This window comes from Engystomops pustulosus, chromosome 7 (assembly GCF_040894005.1).
Source record: "Engystomops pustulosus chromosome 7, aEngPut4.maternal, whole genome shotgun sequence".
Lineage (NCBI taxonomy): Eukaryota > Metazoa > Chordata > Amphibia > Anura > Leptodactylidae > Engystomops > Engystomops pustulosus.
In genome coordinates this window covers 127631381-127659224 of record NC_092417.1, presented here as the reverse complement: position 1 = coordinate 127659224, position 27844 = coordinate 127631381, and the positions used below count along the sequence as shown (strand labels likewise).

Genomic DNA, 27844 nt, shown 5'->3' with positions numbered 1-27844 from the left:
ATCGGAGTTGTCTCCGATCGCGGGTGCTTAACCCGTTAAATGCCGCGGTCAGCGCGACCGCGGCATCTAACATGTATCTGGGGGATCTTTCCCCCACGATCGGCCCCCCCGAACCGTTTTCGGGGTGCGCCGATCGTTGCTATAGTAACTCTGGGGTCCGATCTGGACCCCAGAGTTACCTGCAAGAATTGCCAGTAAGATGGCGTCTGTGACGTCATCTTACTGGCACAGTGCCAGCCTATGCAAGTGCATAGGCTGACACTGATAATACTCTGCAATACATCAGTATTGCAGAATATTAGCATGAAGAAGCAATCAGATGATTGCTTCTTCATGTCCCATGGTATAAAAGTGAAAAAGTAAAAAAAAAAGTTATTCAATAAAAAAATAAAGTCATAAATCACTAAAAATGCCCCAAACCCCCAAAACATATAAAGAGACATATAACTCAAAAAAAAAGTCTAAATCATAAGACAAACCCCACATATATAGTATCACCGCGTCCGTAACAACCCGTAGAATAAAAGTAAATCATTATTGAACCCGCACGATAAACGCCGTAAAAAAAAACTGTTATAAACCCTCCAAAAATTATGATTTTTACCTTTTCAATCCCACAAAAAATGCTATAAAATGTGATCAAAAAACCATATGTACTGCGACATGATACTGGTGCAAAGTACAACATGTCCCGCAAAAAACAAGCCATCAACCAGCTCCGTAGCCAAAAAAGTAACAAAGTTATGCCACTTGGAAGACGGCAATACATAAATGATAGATTTTTCCCCACATTAGGGTTTTGTTTGACAAATTTAGTAAAACGTAAGCAAATATATTCATGTCTGGTATCCCCGTAATCGTATCAACCCATAGAATAAAGATAACATGATTATTAGTCTATACGGTGAACACCAAAAAAAAAAGAAGTAAAAAATCCAGTACAGAATTGATGCTTTTCTACTCCTGTCCTCAAAAAAAGTTCCTAAATTTTCAACAATAGGTGATACAAACCCCAAAATGGTAACATTGGAAAAAGCATCTCATCCCGCAAAAAAAATGGCATCACATGGCCCCAATAACGAAAAAGCGAAAATTTTATAGCCTTCAAAAGGGGCCAATGAGGAAACTAAAATCCTGGCAGCTGCAGCGCCCTCCTTCCCTTCTGCGCCTCGCTGTGCCCCCATAAAACAAGTCACAGCCACATGTGGGGGGTCTTTGTACTCAGGAGAAATTGCAGAACAAATTGTATGGTGGGTTTTCTCTTTTTATCTTTTGGAAATGTGTAAATTTTAGGGCTAAATGAACGTATAAGGGAACAATATGACCATTCTAAATTTCACCTCCATTTTGATTCAATTACTATGAAGATCTCAAGGGGTTAACAATCTTCGTAAAAGCTGTTTCTGATAGCTTGAGGGGTGCAGATTTGAAAATGGGTTGGTTATATAGGGGGTTTTGATGCTAAATATGTAAAATTTCATTCCAAACTGTATTTATCCCCAAAATAGTCAATTCTGAAAATCCGGAAAAGCGATATTCTTTTTGTAAGCCGCGTGACATCAAAATAAATTATCCAGACATTTCAGAAATTATGAAAATGTAAAGTAGACAAATGGGAAATGTTATTCAGCAACTTATTTAGGTGGTAAATCTATCTGCCTGAAAACGCAATGATTTTGAATTTCGAAAATGGCAAATTTTTCCAAAAATTTATAATATTTTCTTTTTTTTGTAAATAAACGCAAAGCTTATCTGCCAAAATTTACCACTAAAATGAAGTACAACATGTGGGGAAAAAACAATCTCAGAATCGCTTTGATAAGTAACAGTGTTCAAAAGTTATAACCGTATAAAGCGACGCAGGTCAGAATCCAAAAAATCGGGCTGAGCCTTAAGCTACAAAATGGCTGCGTCCTTAAGGGGTTAATGTCCACATCTCCAGATTGCTTAGCCTGGAGATGCTGCCCTATAGGCTAGTAGAGACCGAGGCCTTTCGCAACCTCATGGCGGCGGCCGCCCCTCGGTATTTGGTCCCCAGCCGCCACTACTTTTCCCGATGTGCCGTCCCAGCCCTGCACCAGCACGTGTCAGACAACATCATCCGTGCCCTGACCAACGCCGTTTCTGACAAGGTCCACCTGACCACGGACACGTGGACGAGTGCTGCCGGGCAGGGCCACTATATATCGCTGACGGCACATTGGGTTAACTTGGTGGAGGCTGGGACCGAGTCTGACCCTGCGGCTGGTCATATACTGCCGACGCCGAGGATTGCGGGGCCTACCTCGGTCCATGTCTTTCAGGCCTACTATGCCTCCTCCTCCTCCCACCCCTCCTCCACCTCCTCCTCCGAACTACCATCCGTGGCCATGCCGCCATCAGTCGGTAGCTCTAGGCACAGCAGCAGTGCCGTCGCTAAGCGACAGCAGGCGGTGCTCAAACTGCTGAGCCTAGGCGATAAAAGGCACACCGCCCAAGAGCTATTACAGGGCATCACGGCGCAGACTGATCTGTGGCTGGCACCGCTGAACCTGAAGCCAGGCATGGTTGTGTGTGACAACGGCCGTAACCTGGTGGCGGCTCTGCAACTCGGCAGACTGACACATGTGCCATGCCTGGCCCATGTGTTAAATCTGATAGTTCAGCGTTTCCTCAAGACATACCCCAATCTGTCTGATTTGCTCACGAAGGTGCGCCGCATCTGTGCGCATTTCAGGAAGTCCAGCACAGATGCTGCCACTCTCAGGGCAGCGCAGCGCCGCCTCCAACTGCCCGCTCACCGACTGTTGTGCGACGTGCCCACGAGGTGGAATTCAACACTAACCATGTTATCCAGAGTTTACCAGCAACGCAGAGCGATTGTAGACTGCCAGATGTCAACTTCCACCAGAACTGGTAGTCAGGTCAGTCAGCTTCCTCAAGTCTACAATGAGGAGTGGACGTGGATGTCTGATATCTGTCAGGTGCTGAGTAACTTTGAGGAGTCAACACAGATGGTCAGTGGCGATGCCGCCATCATCAGCCTCACCATCCCGCTGCTTGGCCTGTTGAAAAACTCTCTGATCAGCATGAAGTCGGAAGCTTTGCGCTCGTCACAAGAGACGGGGGAAGAAGATTCCCTTGTTGATAGCCAAAGCACCCTTAGGTCTGTTTCTCAGCGCATATCGGAGGAGGTGGAGGTGGAGGAGGATGAGGAGGAAGAGGAGGAGAATGTTGGTGAGACACAAGAGGGGACCATTGTTGAGTCCTTCACTGTTCAGCGTGTATGGGCAGAAGAAGAGGAGTTGGAGGAGTTGGAGGAGGAGGAAATGGACAGTGAGGCCAGTGAGGGGAGTGAATTCTTACGTGTTGGTACTCTGGCGCATATGGCAGATTTCATGCTAGGCTGCCTATCCCGTGACCGTAGCGTTCAAAGAATTTATTCCAGCACCGATTACTGGGTATTCACTCTCCTGGACCCACGGTACAAGCAAAATCTTTCCACTCTCATCCCTGGAGAGGAAAGGAGTGTGAGAATGCATGAATACCAGCAGGCCCTAGTGCACAAGCTGAAACACTATTTCCCTTCTGACAGCGCTAGCGGCAGAGTGCGTAGTTCTGCGGAACAAGTAGCGAGGGAGAGTAGGCGAGCAGGCAGCTTGTCCAGCACTGGCAAGGGTACGCTTTACAAGGCTTTTGCCAGCTTTATGTCACCCCAGCAAGACACTGTCACCTGTCCCCAGTCTCGGCAGAGTAGGGCTGATCTTTACAGAAAGATGGTGAGGGAGTACGTAGCTGACCATACCATCGTCCTAAATGATCACACAGCTCCCTACAACTACTGGGTTTCAAAGCTGGACATGTGGCACGAACTGGCGCTGTACGCCTTGGAGGTTCTTGCCTGCCCTGCCGCTAGCGTGTTGTCCGAGCGGGTTTTCAGTGCAGCTGGTGGCATCATCACCGATAAGCGTACACGCCTGTCGACTGACAGCGCTGACAGGCTGACGCTTATTAAGATGAATAAAGCCTGGATTTCTCATAATTTCCAATCTCCACCAGGTGAAGGAAGCTCAACCTGAATAATTTATGCACTCCTCCTCCTCCTCATTTTCCTCCTTCTCCTCCTCTTTGTACACTAAAGCAGAGGAAACTGGCTATTTTTTGACAGAGCCCACTGGCTCTAGCTATAGTACTTTATGCATTTAATTTTTCTGGAGGGCCACCTACCCGGTCCTCTGTTTTAAACAATTTTTGGGAGTGCCACATACAGGCACTCAATCTATTCAATTTTTCTGGAGGGCCACCTACCTGCTCCTCTGGTTTGAAAACTTTTTTGGACTGCCACATACAGGCACTCAATCTATTCCATTTTACTGGAGGGCCACCTACCTGCTCCTCTGGTTTGAAAAGTTTTTTGGACTGCCACATACAGGCACTCAATCTATTAAATTTTTCTGGAGGGCCACCTACCTGCTCCTCTGGTTTGAAAACTTTTTTGGACTGCCACATACAGGCACTCAATCTATTCAATTTTTCTGGAGGGCCACCTACCTGCTCCTCTGGTTTGAAAACTTTTTTGGACTGCCACATACAGGCACTCAATCTATTTCATTTTTCTGGAGGGCCACCTACCTGCTCCTCTGGTTTGAAAACTTTTTTGGACTGCCACATACAGGCACTATCCAAATTAAATTTTCTCCATAGCAGCCTCCACACGTTGTCTCCATTGCTACCTCCAAAAGTCGTCCATATAGCTGCCTCCATACATCGTCCCCTTATCAAACGAGGTGTGTCAGGCAGAAATTTGGGTTGTTTTCATGGATTCCACATCAAAGTTGTTAACTTTGTCGCCACCCTGCTGTGTTATCCACAAAATATACTGGCAAACTTTTATCATTTACCAATATTATTTCAGCGCTTCTTGCGCATCTGTTTACATTCCCCTCACCCGCCATATCCTAAACTTATAAGAACGCTACTACACTTGATCTTATACAAAAGGTTCTTAGAAGTGCTGTTTGGGGAGTAGCCTAGAGACAGGGGCTTGGATTGGCGAAAGCTCGCCTGGCAGCGGAGCGCCAGCTCCATGCCAAGATCCAACTAACATAGTTTTAACTGCAGCACCTTTAATCTACTACTAGTTCACTGCCTCCATACATGGTCCCCTTATCAAACGAGCTGTGTCAGGCAGAATTTTGGGTTGTTTTCATGGCTTCCATGTTAACTTTGTCGCCACCCTGCTGTGTAATCCACAAAATATACTGGCAAACTTTTATCATGTACCGATATTATTTGAGCGCTTCTTGCTCACCTCCTTTGGTTCCTCTCTGCCACCCATTGGTTTGAAGCCTGAGTCCATTTAGGGTATGTCGCCATGCCACTCTCTAGCCTGCCGCTGCTGCCGCTGCCTCTGCATGCCGTCCCCTATAGTGTCAGGGTCAATTATTGGATGTTTTACATGCTATCTAGCTTCATTCTGTCACTCTGTCATGGCCATGCTGTTGCCCATAATTTTGGCATAATGGTGCGATTAAGCAGCCTCAGAGGCATCCATGCATGCTGCCCCTGCTGTTTCCTGTCCATTTCCGTGGTGTTTCCATCCTTTTCTGAGGTTCCCAGGTGTTTGGCCAAGCTTCCCTGTGCAGAGCCTTGGTCCCCATGAAAGATGCTCGAGTCTCCCATTGACTGCAATGGGGCTCGTTATTCGAGACGAGCACTCGAGCATCGGGAAAAGTTCGTAACGATACCTCATTGGTATATGAACCTCTCCTTACATGACGCATACTGATGATTTCAGTGGGGTAGTTTATATAAACCTCAGATATAGGTGATCACGCTGCAGTCAGCCCTTACCCCTGATGACGCTGGTTCAGGCGAAACATGTCGGGTGGGCTTAGCTGATCTGTTTTTTTTTAAGTGCAGCAGGCAGGCTTCCACCTCTTGTGACAATTATAAGGGACAATGAGAAAGCTATTCTCTAGGGACTCGTAGTGAGTGTCCAGTGGTAGAGTGCGTTAACACAACAGGGATAAACAGGGATATCTCTTCCTGGAGCAGTTGGCGTATACTATACGCAATTATTCATTATAGAGGGAACTGATCAAACCCTCTGCATATTACAAGACTGTACAGTCTCTAGGCAGGAGGCCCTGTATCCCTGATAATCAAAAGTGTGGATACTGTCTAGCTGTGTTTTTAATACACGGTTCACTTAAATATCTAATAAATATCTAATAAAAGTTACTTTTTAATACCTACTAATACCCTGGTGGGTTTATTGGTCGCAAGCCGGGCGACTTTTTGAAAATTTGAGTGCTGTATATTTACCCTATCCATCCAGGGCACACATTTAGGGTCAAGGGTCAAGGTTTTGTCCCCCCTTTGCGGACCTGGAGATGTTATGTCGGTCTTAATCTCTGCTAAGTCCTTATCAATAGGGCTTAGTGCCTGAAAGAGGACCCTCTTGATAAAGCTTCTGGAGGCTGTGGAATCTGTGTCTTCACCTCCTGTTTCAGAGCTATTGAAAACGCTGTCGGCTTCAGAGTCCTCCTCCAGGCCTTGCTCTGCTGCTGCTCCAGGCGCGATCTTGAGACCTCGTGCTGGGGAGACCAAGAGCTTCTATCTGAGGTATTTTTCTAAATATCTCTGGGATTTACCTCCACTGGGAGGGCTTGGGGTGTCTCTGGTCTCATCCTTGTTACTCTTGCCCATTTTTAGGAGATATTAGGCGAGATTTTGGTGTCCTGAGGCGAGGTGAGCGCGGAGCACAGGTTCTATGCTGCCATCTCCGCTCGCGGCCGAAAATTGAACGGTCTTTGGACTGAGCCAAGTTGACATACATCCCATGTATTGTGCACGTGCTCAACTTGGTGGTGTGATAGTTCTTGCCATACATTCATATTTTAGGGGTTTAAACCCTGCTGCTTGCCTGCCTGTACTGCAGAGAAACTTTGGGTTGCCCACATACCACCTCATTTGTGATTTACTAATTAGGTGCAATTACACATGCTGGAAAGGGTGTGTTTATGCAGAAGGTAATTGTGGAATTTTAGGTCTAGAATGCCCAGGCAAGTAGAAGTAGTGACCAGCAGCACTTCACCAATGAGTGGGCCACTGTGAGGGACATTTGTTCAGTGCTGCACCGCACCAAAATGGTCAGTGCCAATGATGCCATTGTTAGCTCTATCATCCCCATATTTTCCCTGGTTGAAAAAGCCATGATGGATGAAGACGAGGAAGAACGTGATAAAGAGTTGCCAGCCCAGTCCAAACAAAGGCTTAAATGGTGGGTTCCGAACCAGTGGTCTCCTATTGTACAGTTCAGCAAAGGAACAGGTTTGGAGCAGGAGGAAGAGTTGGATAACACCTAAAGCAGCTAAGGGCTCATCAGTGGAGTGGGGCTGGAGAGTTGCAGACAAGAAGGAGACTCCTCCCTAGGACAGCTTGTCCTTGCCCCTGGGCAGTTTTGCCCACATGAACCACTATATGGGTCAGTGCGGTGTTGTCCAGATACTCAACAGTCCCGAATACTGGGGGATGACCCTGCTGGATCCAGACTAAAAGGATAGCGTACTTGTACAAGGAAAGAAAATTCCATATCCAGTCATGTCCAAGGCAACTCTAGCTTTATCGAGGCATAGTACAGGCAGTCCCCGGGTTACATACAAGATATGGTCCGGAGTTTTGTTCTTAAGTTGAATTTGTCTGTAAGTCGAAACTATATATTTTATAATTGAAGCTCTAGACAAATTTTTTTCTTTTGTCCCAGTGACAATTGGAGTTTCAAAATTTTTGCTGTAATTGTACCAAGGATTATCAATAAAGCTTCATTACAGACAGCATACAGCTGTGCATTGCAGTCTGGAACAATAGTAAAGCATCCAGAGAGCTTCACCAGAGGTCACATTGGGCAGAGGGGTCCGTCTGTAACTATGGGTTGTCTGTAAGTCGGGTGTCCTTAAGTAGGGGACCGCCTGTATTTAAAATCCAAGTGAGTTATTGACCAACGTGTTTCAATCGGTAACCCCGTTCTTAGTCATGGCTAACACAAGACTAAATGATAAGAGTATCTAAAAACATATGGGTGAAAACAGACACTCCCCAAGTTAATGACGTAATATGTGTTGTTTCTGGAATTCTCGGAGAACATGAATAATGGGGGAGGGGGGGAGTTAGTGAAGGCACCGATAAATACATATTTGTACTAATCTCTTTACATGTGCAAAGCAATATTACGGTACATAAACTTATAGAAAATCGCATGATTATAAGTAACATGATGGAATACGAAACATGTGAAATAAAATAGTAATGCCAACATTTATACAATACATAACAATTAGAGATGAGCGAGCACTAAAGTGCTCGGGTACTCGTTATTCGAGACGAACTTTTCCCGATGCTCGAGTGCTCGTCTCGAATAACGAGCCCCATTGAAGTCAATGGGAGACTCGAGCATTTTTCAAGGGGACCAAGGCTCTGCACAGGGAAGCTTGGCCAAACACCTGGGAACCTCAGAAAAGGATGGAAACACCACGGAAATGGACGGGAAACAGCAGGGGCAGCATGCATGGATGCCTCTGAGGCTGCTTAATCGCACCATTATGCCAAAATTATGGGCAACAGCATGGCCATGACAGAGTGACCGAATGAGGCTAGATAGCATATTTGACCCTGACACTGTAGGGGACGGCATGCAGAGGCAGCGGCAGCAGTGGCAGGCTAGAGAGTGTCATGGTGACATACCCTAAATGGAATCAGGTTTCACCAAAGGAGGTGAAATGATTTCCTATGTGAACAAAAGGTTGACGGTATATTTAGTCGATAACACAGCATGGTGGCGACATAGTGACCAAGTTCCATAACGTATCTGGTGAAACACCCGAAAAATGAGCCTGACACAGCTCTTTTGATAAGGGGGCGACATGTGGAGGCAGCCATGGAGACGACTTCCATGATTAAGAGCGACAGTATGGGGCATCCATATTGCGCTGCTATGATTGCAACTTCTGGTCTCCAGCATGGCGGCGACAGATGGGCCGCGTTCCACTATGTATCTGGTGAAACACCTGAAAATTCTGCCTGACACAGTTCGTTTGATAAGGAGACCATGTATGGAGGCAGCTATATGGACGACTTTTGGAGGCAGCTATGGCGATGACGTGTGGAGGTAGCAATGGAGACAACGTGTGGAGCTTGCTAAAAAGACGACATGTGGAGGCTGCTATGGAGACAATTTAATTTGGATAGTGCCTGTATGTGGCAGTCCAAAAAAGTTTTCAAACCAGAGGAGCAGGTAGGTGGTCCTCCAGAAAAATAAATAAATTGAGTGCCTGTATGTGGCAGTCCAAAAAAGTTTTCAAACCAGAGGAGCAGGTAGGTGGTCCTCCAGAAAAATAAATAAATTGAGTGCCTGTATGTGGCACTCCCAAAAATTGCTTAAAACAGAGGACCGGGTAGGTGGCCCTCCAGAAAAATTAAATACATAGAGTACTATAGCTAGAGCCAGTTGGCCCTGGCAAAAAATAGCCAGTTTCCTCTGCTTTAGTGTACAAAGAGGAGGAGAAGGAGGACAATGAGGAGGAGGAGTGCATACATTATTCAGGTTGAGCTTCTTTCACCTGGTGGAGAATGAAAATCCGGAGAAATCCAGGCTTTATTCATCTTGATAAGCGTCAGCCTGTCAGCGCTGTCAGTCGACAGGCGTGTACGCTTATCGGTGATGATGCCACCAGCTGCATTGAAAACCCGCTCGGACAACACGCTAGCGTCAGGGCAGGCAAGAACCTCGGAAGCGTACAGCGCCAGTTCGTGCCACATGTCCAGCTTTGAAACCCAGTAGTTGTAGGGAGCTGTGTGATCATTTAGGACGATGGTATGGTCAGCTACGTACTCCCTCACCATCTTTCTGTAAAGATCAGCCCTACTCTGCCGAGACTGGGGACAGGTGACAGTGTCTTGCTGGGGTGACATAAAACTGGCAAAGGCCTTGTAAAGCGTACCCCTGCCACTGCTGGAAAAGCTGCCTGCTCGCCTACTCTCCCTCGCTACTTGTCCCGCAGAAGTACGCCCTCTGCCGCTAGCGCTGTCAGAAGGGAAATACTGTTTCAGCTTGTGCACCAGGGCCTGCTGGTATTCATGCATTCTCACACTCCTTTCCTCTCCAGGGATGATAGTGGAAAGATTTTGCTTGTACCGTGGGTCCAGGAGAGTGAATACCCAGTAATCGCTGCTGGAATAAATTCTTTGAACGCGAGGGTCACAGGATAGGCAGCCTAGCATGAAATCTACCATATACGCCCAACGCGCAAGAATTCACTCCCCTCACTGGCCTGACTGCCCATTTCCTCCTCCTCCAACTCCTCTTCTTCTGCCCATACACGCTGAACAGTGAAGGACTGAACAATGGTCCCCTCTTCTGTCTCGCCAACATTCTCCTCCTCTTCCTCCTCATCCTCCTCCACCTCCTCCGATATGCGCTGAGAAACAGACCTAAGGGTGCTTTGGCTATCAACAAGGTAATCTTCTTCCCCCGTCTCTTGTGACGAGCGCAAAGCTTCCGACTTCATGCTGACCAGCGAGTTTTTCAACAGGCCAAGCAGCGGGATGACGAGGCTGATGATGGCGGCATCACCACTGACCATCTGTGTTGACTCCTCAAAGTTACTCAGCACCTGACAGATATCAGACATCCACGTCCACTCCTCATTGTAGACTTGAGGAAGCTGACTGACCTGACTACCAGTTCTGGTGGAAGTTGACATCTGGCAGTCTACAATCGCTCTGCGCTGCTGGTAAACTCTGGATAACATGGTTAGTGTTGAATTCCACCTCGTGGGCACGTCGCACAACAGTCGGTGAGCGGGCAGTTGGAGGCGGCGCTGCACTGCCCTGAGAATGGCAGCATCTGTGCTGGACTTCCTGAAATGCGCACAAATGCGGCGCACCTTCGTGAGCAAATCAGACAGATTGGGGTATGTCTTGAGGAAACGCTGAACTATGAGATTTAACACATGGGCCAGGCATGGCACATGTGTCAGTCTGCCGAGTTGCAGAGCCGCCACCAGGTTACGGTCGTTGTCACACACAACCATGCCTGGCTTCAGGTTCAGCGGTGCCAGCCACAGATCGGTCTGCGCCGTGATGCCCTGTAATAGCTCTTGGGCGGTGTGCCTTGTATCGCCTAGGCTCAGCAGTTTGAGCATCGCCTGCTGTTGCTTAGCGACTGCACTGCTGCTGTGCCTAGAGCTACCGACTGATGGTGCCATGCCCACGGATGGTAATTAGGAGGAGGAGGAGGTGGAGGAGGGGTGGGAGGAGGAGGCATAGTAGGCCTTTGAGACCTGGACCGAGGTAGGCCCCGCAATCCTCGGCGTCGGCAGTATATGACCAGCCCCAGGGTCAGACTTGGTCCCAGCCTCCACCAAGTTAACCCAATGTGCTGTCAGCGATATATAGTGGCCCTGCCCGGCAGCACTAGTCCACGTGTCCGTGGTAAGGTGGACCTTGTCAGAAACGGCGTTGGTCAGGGCACGGATGATGTTCTCTGACACGTGCTTGTGCAGGGCTGGGATGGCACATCGGGAAAAGTAGTGGCGGCTGGGGACCGAATACCGAGTGGGGTGTTTAGCATTCATATGCCTGCGCATACTGGTGGTAGTTAAGCTAGTAGTGCTGGAATCCCTGCTGATCCTGGTTTGGCAAAGGTTGCACACCACAGTCCGTCGGTCATCCGGTGTTTCTTTAAAGAACCTCCAGACTCCTGAAAATCTAGCCCTCGCCATGGGAGCTTGACTACGGGCAACATTTGGCGCTGATGCACCAGCTCTGGCCCTGCCTCTCCGTCTGGCCCCACCACTGCCTCTTCCAACCTGTTCTGCTATAGCAGGGGCTTGTGCGGGCAGGGGCTAGTCTATTCCAGGGTCACCTGATCTGGCCAGCTATCTGCTATCGACGTGTAAGGGTACCACGTCATGCTGGGTGGAGTGCAGAGTCTCCTGGCTTGTGATTGGCTCTGTTTCTGGCCACCAAAAAGCAAAACGGCGGGAGATGCCATTTTCTCGAGCTGGCGAAATACTCGTCCGAGCAACGAGCAGTTTCGAGTACGCTAATGCTCTAACGAGCATCAAGCTTGGACGAGTATGTTCGCTCATCTCTAATAACAATCAACCAAATGGTAACATTATACCGTAGAGATGGTGCGCATGTATAAAGATAGTGCTAGCTCACTTCTTTTGGGAAGTCGGGGATACAATAATTGCCGGTGTAGAAAGGGTAAATGAAAAGTCAGTAAATGAAAAGGGGAAAAGTCAGGAAATTATCCGGAACGGCCATGGTACTCGAAGTTGCCCTAACAAAGTCTGAAAAGAGTTAAAAACAAACAATCATGGTTAAAAACAAACATTGTGAAAAAGCCAGAAGAAAAAAATATACTAAATCATAAAGAGAAAAACATCTAAAATTCTATACATTTTGAAAGTTATATATATATTAAATTTACGAAAGGTAGTGGTATATGAGTTCTTTTTTTAGATTAAGGCCTAAGGGATGACGTGAATCTAAAGTAAAAATCAAGAAAGCTTCTTGGTTACGCAGTAGAACATTTACATTGCCACCTTGTGGGGGTCTAGCGCTTTTCTCTATTGCATAAACACAGATAAATTCTGTTTTTGTATGATGTACCTGTAAAAAAATGTTTTGATGCTCCTGAAAGATTACGGTTTTCTGGATTCTTAATGTCACTAAGGTGTTCCAGGAACCTAGTTTTTAGTTTGCGTGAAGTTTGGCCAAAATACATAAAATTACATTCAGTACAATGTATAACATAAATAACATTACAGGAATTGCAGTTAATGAAAGACTTCTCTGTTTTGGAAAGATTACATCTCCCATAGTATTGAACAGAGATTGTTTTTGCATATCCTGTGGATAAGAAATCCCATTAATATTTGGTACAACCCCAATAATTGGAGAAAGTAAATATGGATTATGGAAATAAACTAGTACAATACTCCTTGCTTTGGTAGCTGGTTCCCTGTTAATATTTATTAGGATATGAATGAGATGGAAAAAGGGCTAAGTAGCACTATATGCAGAGAACCTCTTATTGTCTTTAAAAAAACAGAAAAGTTTTGTCATTAATTATACAGTTAATGCATTTTATTGGTACCTTTTTCATGTGGTGTATTAATAATTGTACAATGTGTATCTTAGGCTGTGGCCGAGGTTTAGCTAACAATTTTTCTCTTATTTCAATGACATAATCCAGTTCATAGAGGTCAATAGGTAAAATCTTGTCTTCCGAGATACCTTCTTTGTGTGATTGTCATGAGTATTGCATAGCCATTTAAAGGGGTATTTTCACCTGGGCAATGACATTTAATTAAACTTGTCCACTTTATACATACACTTCTTCGATTGGATGTTATTAAAATGTATAGACCCGTGTGAAAACAATTTCCCATAACTGTAGTAATTTTGTCCCTCAGAAACAAGATTCTAGTCCTTGAGTAATTTCACAAAGAAAAAATTGGTTTTGCATATAAAATGTCCAGAAGTGATTTCATGCCCTAAAGCCATCCTGTGGCAATTAATTCTTAATCCAAGAGGTCAGGCAGAACTCAATACCAGGGTAGCCATATCCATTGCAGGGTAGCCGTATCCATTGAAGCCAGATGGTTTCTAATGGACAACGTGGCTACATTTATGGGAAATTTTCTTCACTTACTTCAGTTTTTTTAATAAAGTCAAATTGAAGAAATGTATGTATATGGCAAATAAATTAAATGTGAATGCCCAGGTGAGAACACCCCTTTAAGCCTATTTCTCCCTTTGTCCATAGAGACACTTACATTGTCTCAAGCCACTCAAGCCATAAAATGTTGGGATTCTAATAGAGCTATTACTACACATTGCTGATTAAGAACCTATTTCCATTGAATGTTATTTAAATATGATAGTTAATTTTGATCTTTTTATTAAACAAATAATTAACATTTTTAGGTTTCCTGAAGGACTTGAAGATGTGTCAAAATATCCACAGCTGATTCAGGAACTACTGATACGTGGATGGCAAGATGAAGAAATTAAAGGTGTTTTGAGGAAAAATTTCTTGAGAGTGTTTAAAAAAGTTGAAAAAGTGAGTGACATATCTACATTATTCCTAAAAATTTTTTACTAAATAAGTATTTTTTACAAGACATAAACATCTTGCTTCAGAATGCATATTTCACTGCTTTTGATGGCTCTGCATCTAGGGACCCAAATAACTAGCTTTCCTGAAGTTTGGTGTATAATTCCAATTGCAGAAGAATAGGTGTTCTGAGGCATACAAAGATTGATTCAGGGGGGTGTGGCCTAGCTGCTGATAGAGTAAACAGCAAGGTGCCAAAGCTCCACTATGGTAATACTGCATAATCCGGTTATACCCGACCTGATCGGTGGTGGAATGGCACACGTCCCAGGGAAATATTTGAAGGCACTGGTGCAGTGGTTTCTGGATCGCAATGAATGGAAACAGAGGGCAGAAGTCGGCAGAGAAGCATGGGGAGCGGAGCCCAGCAGTCAGCTGGGGGACGTGTGCCTTAAGTGTCGAGAGCAGATGACACTACAGGAGGCGCACTCCAGTAAGTCCCCAGACTAGGTTTTTTGTTCTGGGGGAATCCCTGCCAGGAGAGGAAGAAATGCCCGAAGATGAGGTGGACGGGACACTTGCAGATGTCTCAAGAACTGTGCAACATACTACATTAACTCTGCTGAAAGGTCATGTGGATAGGTTGAAAGAGAACATTATATTAATGTGCATGATCTTCATAAAGTGACTGAAAGAACCACTGCGTTGGAAAACAGAGTACAGGAAAGGGGAGTGGGTGCTTTCCACTCTGAGAATAGAGATGAGTCAAAAGCAGTGTTGGCTCTGCAGGCCAAGGCTGAATATAGCCAGGATTCCAGAGAAAGTGTAAGGGCCAGACCCGGATAAATATTTTAAAAAGTGGCTCCTGGAAATTTTTGGGCTAGACAGCCTTACTCCTTTCTTTGTGGTTGAGAGGGTCCATCTGGTGCCAGACCGGGGCTGCTGGGCAGATCACCACACCCTGAGCTTGTCAAGCTGTTGCACTATAATGACCGAGATCATATTCTCCGACTGGCCTGAGACCAGAATGGTATCACAGTGAACAGAATAAAGTTCACTTTCTTCCAAGATTTCTTGGCCATGGTTCAGAAGAAGTGGATGCAATTTCTGGATATCAAGGGCTATGGAAGTATCCTACTCTATGTTGTACCTTGCATGCCTGAATAGTTTTTTCCCATTTTAATGACACACCGAGAGTTGCTTTGCAGTGGCTGCATGCCAATGAAGTGTGACTGAGAAGGCCGGATAAGGAGCCACGAGTGGACTAATCTATGCCTCTGCTTGCCTATGAAACAACATGGGACTAATGCACGTTTTATTCTTGCTACAGTTGGTGTTTGAGGGAGAGATTTATTAGTGCCTGGAGACTCATGACCAGGTTGTATATTCTAATTTTGTCTTAATATGTCTATATGCTGGAATGTATTCTGTAATTTCTGAAAGCGGGAATGGTACCGGATTCAAGGACAGTGTGCTATGACCTGCGTAAAGCAGTACAGGTGGTGCTACCATAGGAAGAGGCTGGCTATTTAACAGGTCAACGGCTGACAAGTGACAATTACCGGTGCACTGGCCCTTTAAATTTTACAGCGCCGGCGCACACGCTCTCTAGGAGATGTCGACGCACGCCGAGCCGCGGAAGATCCTTCTGGAGCACGGAGGGGTAAGTGAGACTGCAGCAGGCAGGCATCTATTAGTGGTCCTATTTACGATGTATGCTAGTATTTTATATGTTTGCCCTGACCCTTTTCAGAGCGACAGGAGTGGTCCGGGATACAGCTTTATTGAGGTTGACTTGAAAGGATCTGGATAATGTGGTTTGTTTCCTTACATGCTGCTAAGGCCTTTGATAATGTTGAGTGGGGTTTGAGTGGACTGTGTTGGAAAAATTGGGATTTGTTCCCCATCTTTATCATATTAGTTTACTTGCTTTATCAGGCACCGGCTAATGTAAGGGTGAATGGTGCCATCTTGGAGCAGTTCTCTTTACAGCGGGGCACACAGCAGGGGGCAGCATGTTAATATTTCTGGCTTTAGATATAGTGGAACGGAGGAGGGAATCACGGTATATGCGGATGATGTATTGCTTTTTCTTTCCAAAGTACAACAGTCACTACCGGAATGGTTGTTATTGCAAGATTTGGGGATTATCTATGCATCCGTATTAATTGGACAAAGTCTGCTCTGCTGCCGTCTCAGACTAACTCGACCCAGTTTTGTAGATGGGGTTTACCAGGTTGTTTAAGTACCTCTAGATATGGATTACTAGGTCCGTTTCCGATTACATTGGCAGGGGCATCGCTAGGTCAAAAGATACGGGGCCCCGGATCTCCCCGCCTCAGCAGGACACCTGCCAATGAGGGACATTACTGGGGGGAGGGGCTGTGTAGGGCAAATTTCTGGGGATGTAACTGTGTGGCGCACGTTACTTGGGGGGATGTATGGGGCACATTTCTTAGGGCGTGTTCACATGTGACACTAGGACAGGCATTGGTTTGATCTCACATGTTTTCCAGTGAAACACACGTGATGGTGTTGTTTGTTTGCAAGACAAACGTTTGAGCGCAAAACAGAATGCAGTTTGAAAAGCAATGGCACAAATGGTTGGAGTGCCCGGGATTGGGGACTGAAATGTTGCTTAGAATGCGGATACGGCTGTGGAATTACTTGGTATATCAGACTGGACAAAAGGCTGGGGGCTAGAGTACAGAGTTGATTGTTCGTGGCACTGAGTTGGGGAGGGGTTTTGGTGGAGGGATAATGATTCTGTAATATTCTGTACTGTACTGCATATTCTTACAACTGTCTATGTAAAGTATGCAGTTTCTTGCTGTATATCACTGCCATAATCACTTACACACTTGAACAACCTGCACATACATGCTCACTTGAAGCATATTTTTTTGCCAACTAGCAGTGTCAGTTTTCTTCATAATCACAAACTTGCACTAAGTTGTCCCTGCAAGCATGTTTTTGTTTGGCTAACTATCTACGTCAGTGTTATGTATAAGTACTCGGCACAAACTTGCACATATGTGTTCACTGCAAGCGTAATATTATTTCTAAGTAGAAGTGTCAGTTTTATGCATCTGCAACATCCCCCACCAGGGCCTAGCCTTTTCTTGGGGGCCATGGTACTCACCTCAGAGGTGGTGCTCTGGAGGTCCGGAATAGGAGCTCTGATAACGGAGAGGGTCCTCTGTAGGGGTGGACCCAGAGTCCCAGCTGGAGAGGATGGCTGCTGGGAATGGTCTTCCATTTTGGACCTGGCACAGAGAAGGATGGCAGCGGAGGAATGCAGTGCGGGTAGAGAGCCACGCTCCATTAATGACCGGAGGTAAGCAGTTCTCCTTTCCGAATGCAGGGCACTTAGGTCAGCACTCCGGATGGTGCGCACGTGGTCAGCAGACTCGGCCACAGCGTGGACTGAAATCCAAGATGGCCGATTAACCCTCTTCCTTACTGGGCCACAGTCGCTCCGGCTCCTCCTCCAAGGTACTCTGCGCCACAGGGGGTGGAGCTTAGTGAGCAGTCTGGGTTTCCCGCCAGTGAGGATTTTGGTGGACTGGAATTCCTTGCTCCACCACACAGTCTTCCAGATGTTAACTGCAGCGCCGGATTTAGCAGAGCCGACACTGATCTTTGCAGGGATTAACCTCGTGGGTGCTGGAGCAGCGCTCCATAGCACGTGGTGACAAAATAACATAATCTTTCTTGTAAATCACAATCACTTGGCAGCAGGGTTAGGCAGCACAGTCTTTATAAAACGACAGTTCAAAGTGACAGCATAAGGCACAGAAATAAAATTCTTCCACCTGCAAGGCCGTGAATCTGGAACCCCCCTCTGACCCTCCTTCTGTCTCCTTTGGGTTTTGTCTGGTTTTTACGGGGGACCCTTTCCATAACTTCTTCCCCTCTAACTTCCGTTGGGTAGATTAAGGACCCTTGATCATCTTTTTTTTTTTGGACCTTTCTTCCTGGCCAAACCTAAGTGAATTCTGTAAGGGTATTGCTTTACCACACCCCTAACAAGAGGCACAGCCCCAAACAACCTACCCCGTTTTTTTACCTAGAACACATGATAATCACCGGTAGGGCGGGCACCTTCAACAATGGGTTAATAATACCATATATAGACCGACCAGGACTGGTCCCAGACTGATCTTAGGAGAGTATACTAAGGAGCACCTCCTTTTTGCATGGGATGCACAATAATAACAGGTAGAGCAGGCACATTCAGCAACTAGTAATACAATGAATAAGCCAACAGGGACTAGACCTGACTGTACTTAGTACAATGCTCCACTTGATTACTCAGTAATAGCAGGCAAAGCAGGCACATTCAGCGACAAGGTAGTAATACAGCAAATGGACCTACAAAGACTTCCCCCAGATTGTACTTAGGAGAGTGCTCTACTTGATCACTCCACGGGGCACCTCCTTTTTGCACAGAACACAAAATAATAACAGGCAGAGCAGGCACATTAAGGTGCGATAGGGCACAGCGTTCAGCGTTATGTTCCTGCTACCATGTGTAAACCATCCAGGACTGGCCCCAGACTGTCCTTAGGAAATGTTCCACTTAATAATTTCCACACCTTTTGTGTGTCACCTTTAAGTGTGTGGTACACAATAATAATAAGCAGAGCAGGCACATCAGCTGTAGGTTAAAGATACAAAATATAGGTCCACAAGGACTAGTCCTGGGCTATCTTAAGGATAATATCCCACTTAATAATTCCAAGGAGCACCTCCTTTTAGCATCGAGCATACAGAAGTAACAGGTGGAGAAGGCACCTTCAGCAACAAATTAGTAATGCAATAAATAGACCAACAAGGAGTAAGCCCAGATTATAGGAGAGTGCTCCACTTGATCACTCCATGGGGCACCTCCTTTTTTACCCAGTAATAACAGGCACATTAAGGCACAATAGGACACAACATTCAGCAGTATGTTAGTGTTACCATGTGTAGACCAACCAGGACTGGTCCCAGACTGTCCTAAGGAGAGGGTTACACTTGATACTTTCCACGGAGCACCTCCTTTTGGTATTTGGTATCTAACGGGCAAAGCAGGCACATTCAGCCGTAAGTTAGTAATGCAAAATATAGATCAACAAGGACTAGTCCCGGACTGTCTTTAGGAGAGTATTCCACATGATAATTCCACCGAGCACCACCTTTTTGCATAGAGCATACGGTAATAACAGGCAAAGCAAGCACAGTCAACAGTAGGTTAATAATACGGAACCTAGACCAACCAGACTAGTCCCAGGCTGTTATTAGGAAAATGCTCCACTTGATAGCTCCACGGAGCGCCTCTTTTTTCCACCGGGCACACAATAATAGCAAGCAGGGAAGGCACGATAAGGCACAGCAGACCAGTTGTACAATCAGGATATGCTTAACAGTACTTAGCCTACCGGGCAGTTACTCATTTCCTCTGTTTTGCCTTCTACAAAGCCCACTTCAGCCACTGCTGGTGCTTTCGCCCCTTAGTTTACCCGAGCCATCCAGAGGTTCAGCGTTGTATCCAGCCTCGCTCCACCACTAGGTCAGCTCCTGCCCGCCACTTAGCCCAAGTTTGTCACCATCATCCCTGGGTCGTCCTGCATCTGTAGAGTCTCCCGGGAGATTTCTATCACACGCCTGCAGTGTGCTGTCTCCGGACACCTCGACCCAGACCCCTGCTGTAGTCAGTGGTCGACTGCGCTGCAGTGGACACCACAGCGTCAAACGGGATAGAGGGGAGGGGAGGAGGAGCGGCCTCGACGTCTCTCTTATGTCATGCCGACACATGTCCCCGCCATGCACCTCACGCGTTCCCGTCATGCACCATTGCAAGCACCATTTGATTATGAGTAGGAAGATTTGAGTAGGAAGATAAAACTGAAACAGTTTTAGGCCACCATCATTCATTTACAAAGACTCCGGGGAATGGAAACAGTTAAAAACCCCAAAAAGTAACCCCATTTTGGAAATTAAACCCTTAAAGGCTTCCAGGATAAAGCAATAGTGACTTATAGGCCCCATTCCACACTTATAGTAGATTTGAGCTAACAGAATAATGTAACACCACCATAAGTGAAACATATTGAAAACAAGGGGTATAATGAAAGTTTTTGGTGCTACTAAAATGAAATGCAGGCAAAATCTATTTGCATATGTTGTGAAGAAAACTTTTTCCTTTTGTATTCATCTAGGGGTATAATGAAGGTTTTTGCGGCTAGTAAAATTAATTCCAGGCAAAATGGTTTTAAATTTTAGGTATAATATCAATTTGTTTAATGGCCAACAATGAAATTTTGGGTATGTTTGTTCAGGATCATAAAAAAATATTTTGTATTGTCGTCTTTTCTTTTCTGTGGGGGGATCTCAGATGGGAAATTTTGTCCCGGCACAATTGCTGCCATGAGTAGCATGGAAAGTGCTTGCACCCTCTTCACCCTCTTGGAACAGTAATTGCTTATTACTTGTTCTTGATATGCAAAGTAGGTTACCTGTTGCAGGGTCTCGTGGTAAATGATAAATGATTTATACAATGCAGTTTGCATTAAATGCACTGCAACCTTTTGGATCGCTGTAGCATTTCATAGTATCATAGTATATAAGGCTGGAAAAAGACGCAAGTCCATCAAGTCCAACCTTTAAGAATTAAATAAATGTTTTATTCCCATAACCCGTGATATTTTTTCTCTCCAGAAAGGCATCCAGGCCTCTCTTGAACATGTACATAGAGTCCACCATAACAACTTCCTGCGGCAGAGAGTTCCATAGTCTCACTGCTCTTACAGTAAAGAACCTTTGTCTATGGCTATGGTAGAATCGCCTCTCCTGTAGGCGTAGAGGATGCCCCCTTGTCCTGGTCACAGGCCTAGCTATAAAAAGATCTTTGGAGAGATCCTTGTACTGTCCGTTCAGGTATTTATACATTGTAATGAGGTCTCCCCTCAGTCGTCTTTCTTCTAAACTGAATAATCCCAAATTTTGTAATCTTTCATTGTATTCTAATCCCCCCATTCCCCTAATAATCCTGGTTGCTCTCCTCTGCACCCGTTCCAGCTCTACTATATCCTTTTTATACACTGGTGCCCAAAACTGTACACAATATTCCATGTGTGGTCTGACCAGGGATTTGTATAAGGGCAAAACTATGTCTTTATCATGAGAATCTATTCCTCTCTTGATACATCCTATAATTTTATTTGCTTTAGCAGCAGCCGCCTGGCTCTGGTCACTAAAATTAAGTTTACCACCCACCAATACCCCCAAGTCCTTTTCAGCTCCAGTTTTACCAAGTAATTGACCGTTTAGAACATAATTATACTTTTTGTTTCCATGGCCTAAGTGCATAACTTTACATTTATCTACATTAAACCTCATTAACCATTTCTCTGCCCACTCCTCAAGCTTCCACAAATCCCTCTGTAATGCTAAGCTATCGACCTCAGTATTTATTACTTTACACAGCTTAGTATCATCTGCAAATATTGAAACTTGACTGTGTAAATAAAAATATTAAAAAGAAGTGGCCCCAATACTGACCTCTGTGGCACTCCACTGGTAACGTCCACCCAATTTGAGAATGTGCCATTAATGACGACCCTCTGTTTTCTATCACTAAGCCAATTACTTACCCAAATACACAGATTTTCTCCTATTCCCAGCAGTCTCATTTTATATACCAACCTTTTATGTGGCACGGTGTCAAATGCCTTTGAAAAGTCCAGATATACAACATCCACATTTGATCACCTAGATCAACCCCTCCCATGTGTTGGCTGTACTCCTATATGCAAACTGGCTTGAGGACTGTGGCATTTTCCTGAAACAGAGACAGGGGTGCTGTAATCTGCCTCTTTGATTCCTCCTTATTGTTCCGTAGGACACTGTTCCTTTTTCAAGGAGGCACTAAAAGAGAGAGACACTTGTATAGAAATTATCAATGTAAAGGTGATAGCCTTTACCCAGCAGGGGGAATAAAAGATCCCACACAATTTTACCAGGACAGGGGGGCATTCAGGTACATGGAATAAATATGACGGAATCAGACCTGGGAACCAGCTCTCCCCTCCCTCTTGAACTGGGATTGGTCAGGCTGGATTTACTCACCAATCACAGTGATCGTCAAGCATGGACGGCTGTGATTGGTCCCTGGCCCGATGTCAGTTACGATCAGCTGTCGGTGATAGCTGTTGTTATAGACTTGTCACCATGTGTTTACACAGGGTGACGATTTCAATGCATGACAATATACACTCACCGGCCACTTTATTAGGTACACTATGCTAGTAACGGGTTGGACCCCCTTTTGCCTTCAGAACTGCCTCGATTCTTCATGGCATAGATTCAACAAGGTGCTGGAAGCATTCCTCAGAGATTTTGGTCCATATTGACATGATGGCATCACACAGTTGCCACAGATTTGTCGGCTGCACATCCATGATGCGAATCTCCCGTTCCACCACATCCCAAAGATGCTCTATTGGATTGAGATCTGGTGACTGTGGAGGCCATTTGAGTACAGTGAACTCATTGTCATGTTCAAGAAACCAGTCTGAGATGATTCCAGCTTTATGACATTGCGCATTATCCTGCTGAAAGTAGCCATCAGATGTTGGGTACATTGTGGTCATAAAGGGATGGACATGGTCAGCAACAATACTCAGGTAGGCTGTGGCGTTGCAACGATGCTCAATTGGTAGCAAGGGGCCCAAAGAGTGCCAAGAAAATATTCCCCACACCATGACACCACCACCACCAGCCTGAACCGTTGATACAAGGCAGGATGGATCCATTCTTTCATGTTGTTGACGCCAAATTCTGACCCTACCATCCGAATGTCGCAGCAGAAATCGTGACTCATCAGACGAGGCAACGTTTTTCCAATCTTCTACTGTCCAATTTCGATGAGCTTGTGCAAATTGTAGCCTCAGTTTCCTGTTCTTAGCTGAAAGGAGTGGCACCCGGTGTGGTCTTCTGCTGATGTAGCCCATCTGCCTCAAAGTTCGACGTACTGTGCATTCAGAGATGCTCTTCTGCCTACCTTGGTTGTAACGGGTGGCGATTTGAGTCACTGTTGCCTTTCTATCAGCTCGAACCAGTCTGCCCATTCTCCTCTGACCTCTGGCATCAACAAGGCATTTCAGCCCACAGAACTGCTGCTCATTGGATGTTTTTTCTTTTTCGGACAATTCTCTGTAAACCCTAGAGATTGTTGTGCGTGAAAATCCCAGTAGATCAGCAGTTTCTGAAATACTCAGGCCAGCCCTTCTGGCACCAACAACCATGCCACGTTCAAAGGCACTCAAACCACCTTTCCTCCCCATACTGATGTTCGGTTTGAACTGCAGGAGATTGTCTTGACCATGTCTACATGCCTAAATGCACTGAGTTGCCGCCATGTGATTGGCTGATTAGAAATTAAGTGTTAACGAGCAGTTGGACAGGTGTACCTAATAAAGTGGCCGGTGAGTGTAGATTGTCTTTTTGTGCAAAGTACCCGCTGAAAAAGACAATATATGTCACCTTTTGTCGTTAAGGTGTTAAGAATAGTAAAAATGCAGATCTGTTTTGAGTTGTGTTTTTCTCGTCGTGCTTGCAATCCTTTTTAACCCCTTAATGACCGACCTATCAGCTTTTTACGGCGGTCATTAAGGGTACTTCTTCTGACGCGTACGCCTTTCTACGGCGGCGCGTCAGAAGAAGATTTCGGGACACCGGGTCTCGCTGGTGCCGATGTCGGGCTGTAAGATCTTACAGCCCAGACCCGGCACTAACACCGGGGATAGGAAAAACTCAGATCACGGGTGTTTAACCCCATACACGAAACGGTCAAGCATGACCGCGGTGTATAAGCGTGTCCCGCGTGGATTGGACCCCCCGGTGTGCTTACCAGGGGATCCGATCCCTCAAGCCGCAGCCCCGGGTTCCGACGAGTGACCCGGGGCTTCCTGCTCCTCTTCTTGCTGTGTTCTGCCTTCATGGCAGGACCCGGCTGTAAGTAACTGAGCATGAGTTTATTGCAGTGTAAAGGCGATCGCTTGTTCTAGCCAAGAAGTAGAAAATGTAAAAAAAAAAAAAAAAAAGATGAAATCATTTTATTATATAATTAAATAAATAAATAAAAGTCCCATAATCTCCCCAGAGAACACGTACATATTTAATATCACTGCGTCTGTATCAATCTGTACAATAAATCTAAATCAATCTTACGGTGAACGACGTAAAAAAAAAACTTGAAAAACTTCCCATAATATACAATTTTTCATCAAACACCATCACAAAAAATGCTCTAAAAAGTGATCAAAAAAAGTTACGTTCCCTAATATGATACAACTGAAAAGAACAACTCTTTTTCCAAAAAATAAGCCCTCAACGAGGTCTGACAACAGAAAAATACAGAAGTTATGGCCCTAAAAATTTGTCAATAGTAAAACCAATGCGATATTCTCCAATACTGTATTGGTTTTGCTCTGAAAAATTGAGCAAAGATAAGAAAAACTATATAAATGAGGTATCACCGCAATCGTAGTGAACCAGAGAATAAAGATAAAATATTATTTTTATGTTACGGTGAGCGGGGGGGGATGCTAAAAATCCAAAATAAAAATTGATGATTTTGTTTGTGTCCCTTGAAATAGTTAATAAAATCTCATGAATAAGGTATAGACCCCCAAAATGAATTATCTATACATTGTATCTCATCCCGTAAAAAATAAGCCCTCGTATGCTTGCATTACCAAAAAAAATTAAAATGTATAGGTTGTACAATGTGACAATACAAATCTGCTGTGAATGGCGCCTCCATTCATTCTATACTTGGCCGTGTGCCCGTACAGAAGTTTACCACCACATATGGGGTATCAGTACACTCGGGAGGAATTGGGCATCAAACATTGCAGTGCGTTTCATCATTTAATTTATTCTGAAACTGTCAGTTTGGCCTAAATGAATATATTTTCCCAAAAAATTCCATAGTTTCTAAATCGCAGGTCCATATTGTTTTAACCCATGTGTAACACAGGGTTAATGGACTTAATAGAAGTTGTTTTACATACGTTGAGGGGTGATGATAAATCTGTCCTAGTATAAAACTAGTAAGGATTAATACAAAAGACAGGTTGTCCTTTTCTACCCAGTATACACCACCAACAGTAGTTTACTATTTACAGAAAGGGAAGGGAAAAATTGGGAGAAATTGTGGCAGATAAAATATAACGTTTATTAGTTATTAAAATGTCTTTGCACAAGAAATATTAAAGTCTAGTCTAGTATCCTGAACCTCATATTAGTTTGCTTACTTAATGCCGAAAGTTAGGACTCAATTCTGTCTGGTTAGCCATATTTATGAGGCACAGACCTTTTATGTGCATGACCACACACACTTTTCTTAGGCCACGTCCCCTTTTGTCAAGCTAGTCGTGGCAGAGCCACAAAACTGTCTAAATCCCTTTATAAATGTGGTGCAGACACTTTTTAAGTGCAAACTATGACAGAATTTTGTTATGGACAGATTAATATATCTCCCCCATTGTGTGAACGCTGCATAGTGCCATATTCTTAAAATGCAATTGAATTGTATTTTGAAACGCGCATCAAGCATGTTCGGAATATCTCCTCTCTGAACACAGATGTGTCTAGACCTAAACACTTGCGTCTACCAAGCAGCAACAAATGTTTTCTTAACATCGCAAAACACATGTTGCTACTTACCAAACAGGTAATGTTTAATTGTACAATTGGTTATAAGTTATATCAAAGTGCAACACCTGAGGATCATTCTACATGATCACTCCAGTAATCCGGACTCTTCAGTAATCCAGCATCTGTACAAGATTGTTTGGCCCGTTGCCTGCAGTTGTTCCAATAAAGAACCGTGAGTTATTTTGCACAACGTTGCCTCCGTCTGTTCCCTGAATATGGCTTTAACACCAAGGGCGCCCCATCCATTATTCATACTACAGACACCAAAGAGGTTGCCCCAGGGAGATTCAGTACATCAGCCTCTCCCTCCATCTTTCTTGCACACACCCCCTTCTGGAGACCTGCCAGGCTGTAGGACAGCCCTCCGGTCCCCATACCAAGCACCGTAACACCAGTGCTTTAGGCAACTGCCAGCCACTATGGTATTCTGGGCCCCAGCTGCCTAAAGGCCCTAAGAAAAGACTAGGCCCCGGTGGGGGATGTTGCTAAAAGTTTAGCTTTCTGTATGCAGAGCTTTGGCCGTAGTCCCATGGGATTGGCCAATGAGGAGTGGGGCTGGTATGTATGACGTACTGGGAGGAGAAGCAACAGGGGGGGAGAGACATGGGAGGTTTTTTTGTATTTGCAATCGATGGATGATGGAGCAGTTTCCAGACAGTGGGGGCGACCGCTTCTCACTTGCCACTCCCATGATACTACGGATACAGCTCTGCATACAGAAAGATAAACTTTGATCTAACTTATCTTTGTTCGGAAAAAGCCAGTTGTACTATAGAAACTCTTTAGCAATGTGTACATTATTCTCTATGATAACAGTTTCCCTTTAAAGGGGTTTTCTCATGAAAGAAAGTTCTCAAATTTAATCCCCTAGTGAGGTTTACACAATAAAGATAATTTTAACCCCTTACTTTTAGTCAGTTTTATTGTTGTTTTAGCTCCTATGACTCAGTGATGGTCAGTGTAAAATTCCAGTGAGTGGGCAGGGACTCTCTAAGAAGACACTCTATGATTCTCCTGTGCTATGATATTGTGTGTGCTGACAATGCGCTTAGATTATCAGGCTACAGGTTTATCTACACTTTTATTTAGCTTCTGAACATTCCACTAGTATCTAAAAAAATATATTCAAAAAATATAAATCTGATGGGTCACCTGAGGCTTTCAATACTTACAAAAAACTTACCAAAATCTGTAAAAAGGAAATCAAATCAGCCAAAATACAAAATGAAAGACAGATGGCTAAAGATAGCAAAACAAATCCCAAGAAATTTTTTAAGTATATCAATGCAAAAAAAAAAAAGGTCAGAACAGGTTGGACCCCTTTATTCTGAATATGGGGCATCGGTGACTGGAGACCAAGAGAAGGCGGAGATACTTAATAGGTTTTTTAGCTCCGTTTATACGATAGAAGAAATAACTTCTGACGTGGGTGGTTCCAGTGTTGGTCATGCATCCTGTAATATACTAGACTGGCTGAATGTAGACAATCAATCTAAGCTTAATAAAATCAATGTGTACAAATCTCCTGGACCAGATGGGTTACACCCCTGAGTTCTTAACGCGCGGTGACTTAACGCTTAGCATCCGAAAATCGGACGCTGAGCTGATTCCGGTTCAGCTCAAGATCTGAGCCGAACCGGCATCGGGAAACACGGGGTGCCGGCTGTAACATATAGCCGGCACCCCAGTGTAACATGAAGTGAGCTCCTATCTCGGGTGTTTAACCCGTTAAATGGCGAGGTCAGCGCGACCGCGGCATCTAACGTGCCTTCCCCCACGATCGTTCCCCCTGAACCATGTTCGAGGGCCGCCGATCGTTGCTATGGCATCTCTGGGGGTCCGATCGGGATCAGATGATTGCGTGTTCATGTCCCATGGTGGAAGTAGTAAATAGTAAAAAAAAATGTTTATCAATAAAAAAATAAAGTAATGAGTATTTCAGAAACTGCTGATCTACTGGGATTTTCACACACAACCATCTCTAGGGTTTACAGAGAATGGTCCGAAAAAGAAAAAACATCCAGTGAG

At 44.9% G+C, this 27844-nt stretch overlaps 1 protein-coding gene across 1 annotated transcript in view; it reads left to right on the top strand.

Annotated features, from left to right (window-relative positions):
- Positions 1 to 27844, top strand: part of LOC140070825 (dipeptidase 2-like) — a 755511-nt gene that overhangs the window by 691455 nt on the left and 36212 nt on the right. Inside the window, exon 11 of the mRNA XM_072117775.1 lies at positions 13981 to 14116. Within this exon, the coding sequence (XP_071973876.1) occupies positions 13981 to 14116 (136 nt within the window). The remainder of the gene's footprint in view (positions 1 to 13980; positions 14117 to 27844) is intronic.